Source organism: Syzygium oleosum, unplaced genomic scaffold (assembly GCF_021117445.2).
Source record: "Syzygium oleosum isolate NSW1041296 unplaced genomic scaffold, Sole_v2.1 Sole_v2.09, whole genome shotgun sequence".
NCBI classification, from domain to species: domain Eukaryota; kingdom Viridiplantae; phylum Streptophyta; class Magnoliopsida; order Myrtales; family Myrtaceae; genus Syzygium; species Syzygium oleosum.
Genome location: NW_026607493.1, coordinates 2065568 through 2076551, shown reverse-complemented (window position 1 = coordinate 2076551; position 10984 = coordinate 2065568). Strand labels below are relative to the sequence as shown.

Sequence of the window (10984 nt, the reverse complement as noted above, 5' to 3'; positions counted from 1 at the left end):
TTCCTCATGCACGTCCCTGCACGTTAGTCAACCACACAGCCAGTATGCCACATAAATACATCACAGCCGCGCGCGTGCCCCGATTATAGAGCAAAATCCACTTGGGCAGTTCGCATGTCCCCAAGTTCTCCCTTAATATGCTGTTGAGGGTCGAAGGATGGGCCAATGTGTTCATGTTGTCCATGAACATGTGGTGGTTGAGGGTTGGATGAAAGGGCAGGGGAAGAGGAGAGGGATGGGGACGAGGCCGAGGAAGCAGAAGGGGCTGGTCTTCTTTGTGAAACCACACCACGCATGTGACCTCCACGTTTATACTGACAAGTAAAAAGGTTAGACAAATATATTAAAAAATATGAACATGTATTAGGGCTGCTTACCATTTTGTTTCAGAGAGCAAGAAATAAACTTGAGAAAATGAAACAAACAGACTATCGCCTCTGATAAATAGCAATCTCTGGCTCTCGTCGGAAGAACCTAGTGAAATTTTGACCACATCAGATTCCACTAAAAATATAAGGAAGCATATTAAATGTGCAAAACGAATTACAACAAATATCAAAATGACCCCCCGCCGGAATCGCGGCCGCGAACCCCCCCGGCGGGAATCGCGGCCGCGACCCCCCTCCCCCCCCTGCCGGAATAGCGGCCGCGACGCCCCCCCTCCCTAGAATCGCCGCCTCGACCCCCTTCCCCAGAATCGCGGCCGCGGCCGCGACCCCCTCGCCCTCCCCGGAATCGCGGCCGCGAGCCCCCCGGAATCTCGGACAATTCAGTATATTTATTCAAGGAATGGAGCTTGAGTACTTACCGCGCCGGGCGAGGGTGGCGATGGCGAGGTGGACGGCGAGGGTGGCGAGGGCGAGGAGGACGAGGACGGCGAGGTGGACGAGGACAGCGAGAAAGAGATTTGGTTGGGCCAAAATTAATCGGTAGACGCGAGGTGGACGGTTGAAGAATATTAATCGTGTCTATCGGTAGACACAAAATTGAGAAAAGCCGCTCTACTGGGAAATTTGAAATTCATTGGAAAATAGTACATAGTGTAATAATTGCCCCAAAATTTTGCAAATTCGTGGCAAAATTCGTTGGAAATTTCCAACGAATTTTGCCACGAATTTAAAAATGACTCCCCCATACGGCTTTTTTTATTTTTGTTGGAAAATTCATGGGAAATTTCCCACGAATTTTCCAACGAAAATAATACATAGTGCAATATTTGCCCGGAAATTTAAAATTCGTGGAAAAATTTTAAAAATGACACCCACATACGGCATATTAAAATTTCGTTGGAAAATTCGTGGGAAATTTCCCACGAATTTTGCAACGAAAATAATACATAGTCCAATAATTGCCCGGAAATTTCAAATTCGTGGCAAAATTCGTTGGAAATTTCCAACGAATTTTGCCACGAATTTAAAAATGACTCTCACATACGGAATTTTTTATTTTCGTTGGAAAATTCGTGGGAAATTTCCCATGAATTTTCCAATGAAAATAATACATAGTCCAATAATTGCCCGGAAATTTCAAATTCGTGTCAAAATTCGTTGGAAATTTCCAACGAATTTTGCCACGAATTTAAAAATGACTCCCCCATACGGCATTTTTTTATTTTCGTTGGAAAATAATACATAGCGCAATAATTGCCCCGAAATTTCAAATTCGTGGCAAATTTCGTTGGAAATGTCCAACGAATTTTGCCACGAATTTAAAAATGACTCCCCATACGGCATTTTTTTATTTTCGTTGGAAAATTCCCACGAATTTTACAACGAAAATAATACATAGTCCAATAATTGCCCCGAAATTTCAAATTCGTGGCAAAATTCGTTGGAAATTTCCAACGAATTTTGCCACAAATTTAAAAATGACTCCCCATACGGCATTTTTTATTTTTGTTGAAAAATTAGTGGGAAATTTCCCACGAATTTTCCAACAAAATAATACATAGTCCAATAATTGCCCGGAAATTTCAAATTCGTGGCAAAATTCGTTGGAAATTTCCAACAAATTTTGCCACGAATTTAAAAATGACTCCCCCATGCGGTATTTTTTATTTTCGTTAGAAAATTCGTGGGAAATTTCCCATGAATTTTCCAACGAAAATAATACATAGTCCAATAATTGCCCGGAAATTTCAAATTTGTGGCAAAATTCGTTGGAAAATTTCCAACGAATTTTGCCACGAATTTAAAAAAAGACGTCGGAAATATAGTCGCGTGGCTTTTTCCCGACTATTTCAATTCCGTGGTTAAATCTGAGGCTAATTAGCCACGGATTATAATAATAAGAACAACGACAACAACAGCAACAATAATTATGACAACAACAATAATAAAAATTGTGACAACAACAAAAAACACATGTCCCAATAATAATAATAATTACACATAATTAATAAAAAGTCTCAAAAATCATAATCTTCATCTTCATCTTCACATTCGTCTTCGTCTTCATATCCGTCTTGATCTTCATCTTCTTCATGAGCATCATTTTCATCCTCTGTCTCAAAATCAAATTCTATACCCACTTCAAAATTTGCTTAGCGAATTTTAGTTGGATCTACATCGATCATCGCTCCACATGGATCTCGTAAAGTTGGAATGTTATATTCATTAGTTTCAATCATGTGACGAACTTCCTCTTGTTAATATGCTATATCCTTTCAGTGTTCCTCAATTTTTTTTCGTGCTTTGATTTTACATACAGCCCACCAATCGGTTTTGTCACGTTTCAAACTAGGATATGATGCATAATATACTTGAATTGCTTGTTGTGCCAAGACAAATGGTTCATATTTCATATATCTTTTCTTGTGATTTGTTTCAACCAAATTAAATTTCGTATGCACATTCATTCCTTTGACGGGGTCGAACCACATACACTTAAATAACACAACCCGCATTAATGGTCCATGGTACTCTTGCTCTACGATTTTATCCAACAAGCCATAAAAATCATCTTTCGAACTGCCACCATTGGATGACTGAACACACATACCACTATTCATTGTGGCTTTTCCCATTTCATATTTTCGAGTGTGAAAATTATACCCGTTTATGAAATATGCTGGCCAACTTCGTACTCTTGACTTTGGACCCCACGACAGATGATATAGCAATTCTTGCCCTCCAACATAATCTTGATTACTGTGAACCTAAGGACACACAATAATATATATTTTAATATATGATGTATAAAAAATTCGAATAACTTGAATTTCGTCCATATACAACTTACATATGTTTCCAACCATGTTGCAAATTGTTCCTCACACAAACGGTCAAACTCATTCGGTGGTAGTCCAAACATTGAATTTTGGAAAATCCTATTAACAAATACCATTTATATATTAGCAAATATTTGACACACAATACATATACTTACAAATGTACACTTACTTGAAGTGTAGCTCAACTTCTGGACAATTCAGTAAAATATATGTATGGGTTGCCTTCTTTTCTTCACCTGTTAAGTGACGAAACTTACATGCGCCGCTTGGTCGACCCAAATAATTGAAAATAGAGAATGATTTGCAATTGGGATCAATGGGGCCCTCATCATTTCTTCCTGCTCTCTGCCTCTTGCACTGCACGTGCGACTCAAAATGGTATGATGCAAATGTTGTCACTTCTTCCACAATATATGCATTACAAATTGAAACTTCGACACATGCCTTATTCTTCACTTTTTTCTTCAAATGATATAAGAACCTAGTTGCAACAGAATAAAATTTATCGGAACATAATATATAATGAAGTAATTTCAAATTTATTTAAAAAAATTTTACCTCTCAAATGGATACATCCATCGAAATTGGACAGGACCTGCAACTTTGGCCTCGTAAGGCAAGTGAACTAAGAAATGCTCCATTGAATCAAAGAACGATGGAGGAAATATCCTTTCTAAGTTGCAAAGAATAATTGGAATATCTCTCTCTAGTTTCTCCATATGTGATGCCTTCAACGCTGTTGAGCAAATATCATGCAGGAAATTACTTAATTCTGTAATGGCGCCCCAAACAAAGTTTGATAGAAGTTCCTTGAAGGCTATTGGAATTAGTCTTTCCATAAATATGTGACAATCATGACTCTTCAACCTGTCAACTTGCATTCATTTAAATCAACGCATCTCCCGAGATTAGAAGCATATCCATCAGGAAATCGCACCGATTTCAACCATTGACAAACGACTCGTCTCTGCTCCTTGTCCAATGTATAAACTGCTTTTGGTTTTGGTCCCATGCTGCTTGAATCCGCATCTAGTGTTAGCCGATCGCAAATATCCATCATATCTTTTCTTGCGTTCAAGTTATCTTTTGTTTTTCCAGTAACATCCATCACAGTATTTATGACATTGTCAAAAACGTTTTTCTCTATGTGCATGACGTCAAGATTATGATGAATAAGATGTGGCTTCTAATATGGTAAATCCCAAAATATACTGCGTTTAGTCCACTTATGTGTACTTCCGTACCCAATAGTTGTGCCGTGAGGGTTTTTAATAACAGTTGGAAACTCTTGCACTCGCTCCCGAATTTTATGACCGGTCAACCTCAATGGTGGATGTGTTCTTTCGATCCTATTCTTGATGAACTCTTTTTTATTCATTCTGAATGTATGATTTAGCGGCAAAAATTGCCTGTGACAACCAAAATAGCTGGGCTTCTTACCATGTTTTAATCTGAATGCCTTCGATCTCTCCATACATATCGGACATCCTAAGATCCCAGTTGTACTCCATCCAGATAACATTCCATAAGCTGAAAAGTCATTTACCGTCCAAAGAAGAGCAGCCTTCATTACAAATGTTTGATCGATAGAAACGTCATACGTAGGGCACCTTCATCCCATAGCCGTTGTGACTCTTCAATCAATGGTTGCATATAAACATCTATCAACTTTTTCGGATTTTGCGGGCCAGTCACGATCAATGTCAAAAACATATAAGGTGTCTTCATGCACATACCGGGTGGAAGATTGTACGGAGTTAAGATAACTGGCCAACATTAATAACTTTAGCCTGATTTCCCAAATGGGGTAAATCCATCAGCACACAGACCTAACCTGATGTTTCGAGGCTCTATCGCAAACTCGGGGTATGTTCTATCAAAATGTTTCCATGTCTCTGCATCTGAAGGATGACACATTAGATCCTCTTCAGTTTCATAATTTGCATGCCAAGTCATGTATTCAGCAGTGGCTTGAGACGCATAAAGCCTTTGCAACCTGGGGATTAAGGGAAAATAAAACATTTGCTTGTATGGTCTACGCTTCTGATTACGACCCTGCCTCCTGTTAATCTTGTACTTGGGTTAGCTACAGAATTTGCATGATTCTGCATTTTCATCGTCTCTCCAATATAACATACAACCCCTACTACATACATTAATCCTTACAACTGGAAGACCTAAGTTATCCACTAGCTTTTTCATATCGTAAAAGTCACTTGGCATGATGTTATCACGAGGCATTGTTTCCCGCATTACTTCAACAAAAGAGTTGAAGCAATCCACAGACACATTATGCTTTGCCTTGATATTTAACAGTCTTGCTGTCACTAATACCTTCGTGTGGTTGTCACAACCTGCCCATAAAGGTTCACTTGCTGTTTTCAACACTTCCCAGAACTGATTAGATTGAAAAGTTCCATCACACACATTCTCATCAAAACATGTAACTCCTATCTCTTCCAATTGTGATGCATGACTAGTTTCCACTTGTTCAAGTGTAGGAGTAAAACTAGTACTTGCATGATTCGATTCCGAAACAAAATTATGACCGGCTTCATCAAACACCATCCCCTGATATGGGTTCAATTGGTCATAATAGCTACATTCTTCCCTAACTAAAAATTGGTCGCTTATTCGATATCCGTCATTAGATATAAATGGTTCACCATGGCAAATCCAATTATAATAGTTCGGAGTAAACCCAAATCTATAAAGATGTTCTCTAACTTTGTCAATGTCTTGAAATTTTCCATTACTGCACTTTCTACATGGACACCTTAATTTATTTCCATCCATGAACTCATATTTATTACTAGCAAAGTCCAAAAATAGTTCCAACCGATTCGAAACTCATCAGTCAATCCTCGACGTCCAGGTAAGTTCTTATTATACATCCAACCCCTGTCTCTTTGCATTGTGTCTATATAAAAATAAAAATTTCTCGTACAATATTAAAAATATCAAATCTATTGTTTAATATTGTTAATTAAAACCATAAATTTCTAACAATTACAATTTTGTTTTTTACAAAACAATTACTTTCAACTTGAAAAAAAATGAAAAAATTACCATGTCAAGAAGACTTACCAAGTATTTGACTGAAACCTTTGTAGTAGAAAATGGTCTATTTGATGAGAATTGCAACGTTCACTTGGATTGCGAGACCTTCAAATGGACATGTACCTAAAATAACAACAAATTACTTAAGATTCATTTTTTAATTATCTTTTATTTTTTTTCTCTTTCCTTTTCTTTTCCCTTTTTTTTTTTCCTTTCTTCTTGGCCGGTCGCCGGTCTGGTGATCGGCGAGCTCACCGGCCATGGCGAGCTCGACCCATGCCAGTGCCGGCGAGGGCCAGCCAAGCCACGGGCGAGCTCGAGCTCGCCCAGAACTTGTGCTGGCGAGGGCCAGCCAAGCCGCCGGCAAGCTTGAGCTCACCCAAAACTTGTGCCGGCGAAGGCCGCCGGCGAGCTCGAGCTCGCCCAGATCTGGGCGACCTCGAGCTCGCCGGCCATGGCCAGCTCGGCCCTCACTAGTGCCGGCGAGGGCCAGCCTCGCCGCCGGCCAGCTCGAGCTCGCCTAGATCTCGCCCAGATCTGGGCGAGCTCGAGCTCGCCATGGCCGGCAAGCTTGGCCGGCGAGCTCGAGCTTGCCTAAATCTCAAGCTCGCCGGCCATGGCGAGGCCCATGCGAGGCTAGCCCACCTGGGCGTCGGCGAGGTCGACCGGCGGCCATGGCCAGGCCACTGGACCTCGCCCCATGGCCGGCGATGTCTCCGGCGACCGGCCAAACCAGTAAGGAAGGGAAAAAAAAATTTCAATAACACCAACAAATACAAATCTAGCGATGAATAATTTTGCGACGAACCGTTTTCGTCGCCAATTAGTCACGAAATTAGCCACGACACTTACCGGCGGAAAAGCTTTACCGAGATTGATTTGCGCGTGCACAGATAGGTAAATCGAGAGAAATGAAAGAGAGAGACGGAGAGAGAACAGCGAGGGGATAAGAGGAATCAGTTGACAGAGAGAAATTGGGGGTGGGGACGGATATCAAAAAAATTATTTTTCGTGTCGCAAATTTGCCACGAATAATTTTTCGTCGCAAAGTTCGTCGAAAATTTGCCACGAATAAATTTCTGTCGTAAAATTCGTCGAAAATATCCGACGAAAAATTTTTCGTCGAAAAAATTCGTCGGAAATTTGCGACGAAAAATTTTTCGTCTCAAAAATCGTCGGAAATTTGCAACGAAAAATATTTCGTTGCAAAAATCGTCGGAAATTAGCGACGAAAAATCTTTCATAGGAAAATTTCGTCGGAAATTTGCGACGAAATTTTTTTCGTCGCAAAATTCATTGGAAATTTGCAACGAAAAATACGAAATTTGCGACGAAAAATTTTTCGTCGCAAATTTCCGACGATTTTATTTTTCGTTGCAAAAGTCGTTGCAAATTTCCGACGAAAATTTTTTCGTCGCAAATTTTCGTCGGAAAATCCCGGTTTTTTTGTAGTGAAGAGAGAAGGAGAAACCCCAAGAACGAGAGAATGAGGATAACTGTGATTCTAGCTCCAATATATCGATTGTATTTCTTGCTCCCAGTGGAATTGCATTTCGGTAAACCAACAACATTTCCACAGAGCCCTTTGTTATGCTGAACTGCCTCAAATGGAGCCTCATTGAAAGCTTTGACATTTGGGAGAGGACCTTCCAGGTTATTGTAGGATAAATCGATGGAAGTTAAGGCTGACATTTCACCAAAAGTATGTGCAATAGAACCGGAAAAGCTGTTGTGGGAGATAGTTAAAACTTGTAGCATTCTCAACTGTCCAAGTACTCCCGGTATGTTTCCGATTAATAGATTATGACTTAAGTCAAGAACCTCAAGGAACTGTGTGCTGCCTATCTCCGGAGGAATACTTCTCCAAAATTTGTTTCTGCTCAAGTTCAAGCTCAACAAGCTTTTGCATGAGCCTAGCTGCACCGGAATCGATCCGCTCAAATTGTTTGATGCCAAGTTCAGATGTGCCAGATGGGATAAAAGTTCAATCTCAGTCGGGACCTTTCCCATAATCAAGTTGTTGCTTAAGTCGAGTTTAAACAACATCGATATGCTCCCAATTCCCTTGGAATCTCTCCGCTTAAATTATTTGAAGAAAGGTTTAGTTCTTGTAACTGAGCTATCCTTCCGAATATCGTGGGTATCTTACCAGAAATGTTGTTATTCGATATCCTTAAGGTTGTCAAATTACGACAACTCTCCCATTTCCACGAAAGTTCGCCATTCAAATGATTGTGGCTCAAGTCCATATACTCTAGATGCGGATATATTCCAAAAGCTTTTGTTATGTTTTCAGTAAGTTGATTTCCTTCTAGCCTCAATCTGATTAATGTGCTACAGTTCTCTAAGCTTGTTGGGGTGGGACCCGTGAAATGATTATTGAAGGCAGCGAAATATTGCAGTGATCTCCCACGGCACACATCTTCCGGCAGTTCCCCCTCGAGTTCATTATTAGATAGACCCAAATTAGTCAAACGTGTTAACTTATTAAATTCAAAGGCAAAAAGCCAAATAGTTTGTTGGCATCAAGTTGTAATACAGTTAAACTGGACAGGCTTCCAATTGATGCCGGGATTGGACCGGTCAAATTATTATAAAGTACTTGTAAAACCGTAAGAGAAGTGAGCCTCCCTATTTCTGAGGGAATGGGCCCTGACAGTCTATTGTCCCATAACCTAAGATACTTCAAGCTCCTCAACCTTCCTATTTCTGAGGGAATGGGTCCTGACAATCTATTGTGCCACAAGCTAAGATACTTCAAGCTCCTCAAGTCGCATATTTCTTGTGGAATGGAACCAGAAAGAATATTTTTTGAAATGCGTAATTTGGTTAAGTTGCCCAATTTTCCAAGAGAAGTGGGGATGGGACCGGCCAAACCATTTTCAGACAAAGCTAACCTTTCCAAAGATATCAACTTCCCTATTTCTTGAGGGATGCATCCACTTAGGTTGTTTGAACATAGGTCCAAAGAATGAAGACTCTCCAGCATACATATACTTGGAGGAATGTTCCCAGACAGTTCATTGCCATAGAGATGAAGAGAGTTGAGTTTGGAAAGGTCACCGATACTAGAGGGGATGGAGCCATAGATCGAGTTGTTGCCAAGTTCAAAACTAACCAAATTGGTTAAGCACGAGAAGTCAAGGTTGTCTAGAGTTCCTCTCAAACCAAGAGACGAAAGATTTAGATGGGTGATGGCTTGAGAGTCATTGCAAGCGACACCAGAAAAGCGGCAAGGATTGTTGCCTTGCCATGAAGAGAGGAGAGATTGGCTATGGTTGTCAAGAGTAGATTTCCAATTCAGGAGAGCCTCTGCTTCATCCTTATTCTGGGTCACGTGGACAGTGGAAAAAGAAGTGGAGGAAGCAGAAACGCCTACCCCATGAAATGAACTGGTGTCGACCAAGAAGAGCGAGAAGAAGAAGCGGAAGACTCGTAGAGGAGACAGGTTGGAAAGCAGTAAGGAAGAAACCATGGTTTTGGGGCAGATGGATGGTTTGTGGAAGGTGGGAGATGGTTAAGTTCTACGTAACGTTAACAAGACTGATGACATATTTATAGATGATGGAACATCATTCCTGAAGCTCCTCAGTGGAGGCCAATACCTTTTACAGCTGGACAGCATTTTATTTTTTTTATTTTATTTTTTGTGATTGACGATATATGGTAAAGATAATATCTTTTCCTACCAGCACCGCTCTGGAGATTCTCCACCTAAGCCAGTTCACGGGACCTTCAATTGCGTGCGTCCCGTCCACAACTGCTCGCACAGTTCCCCCGCTCGGAACGGTTCTCGTCGACTCGCTGAAGTTCAAGTCCCTGACAACAGCCGTGACTCAAACCGGCGTTTCCGACTGAACTGATGTCTCACAATCGGACAAGGCGGCGATCCTGTACTCGTCGGGGATGATGACCATGGGGAAAGTGAAAGGCATGGCGCTGAGCCATCAGAACTTGATTGGACCAGTTTAGTACAATATGGCAATTGGGAGAATGCGGGGATTAGGGTCATATCTTAGAGATTTTGGGGATTAGGATTTGATTTGGGAAATTAGGAAATTGAGTTCCTGATTTTGGCCTTGTGGTGCAGAAAATCCATGATTAAGAAAAAAAAATGGAAACTGTGATATCAGTTTCTTCTCTATTGATTCTCTTCATTGACAGAAGAAATGAAAAGAAAATGTTTCATTTGTACTATTGTAATGTTCATATGACGATCATGTGATTTTATTAAAATTACTCATATATATATTTACTTTTTGCTCTTTACTTCGGAAAAATTTTGAGTTGAACTAACTTTCACTTTTTCTTAATCCGATACGTTCGTTAATTTCACAATTTATGAATATTGATACGTAAATTCACATATAATTCACCTTTACTTCTACTGTTTCTTTGAATCACAAGCAGATGCTCCTCGCAATCCTCTCGTCCTCTGGCTCAATGGAGCTTTCTCTTCCCAAGCTTTCTTTTTTTTTTTGTGAAATTTACATTCCGAAAGTAGTGCGACTCATGAATTTTGGTCTTCTCCCCGTTTTTGTTCAACCAGTGCTCACCTCCTGGAACACTCATGAACGTATGAGCACATCAAATCCTTATAGACAACAAAATCAACATCAGCTTTATCTTTCTTCTGCCCCAGTTTTCTTCGAAAATTTCTTTTTTCTGTGCTTCTCTCTCTCTCTCTCTCTT

At 40.4% G+C, this 10984-nt stretch overlaps 1 protein-coding gene across 1 annotated transcript; it reads right to left on the bottom strand.

Annotated features, from left to right (window-relative positions):
* Positions 1-8771: 8771 nt before the first annotated feature.
* Positions 8772-9767, bottom strand: LOC130138919 (probable leucine-rich repeat receptor-like protein kinase At1g35710). The gene has a single exon (XM_056314507.1). It carries the CDS (start codon positions 9765-9767, stop codon positions 8772-8774), a length of 996 nt encoding a protein of 331 aa, XP_056170482.1.
* Positions 9768-10984: the final 1217 nt, after the last annotated feature.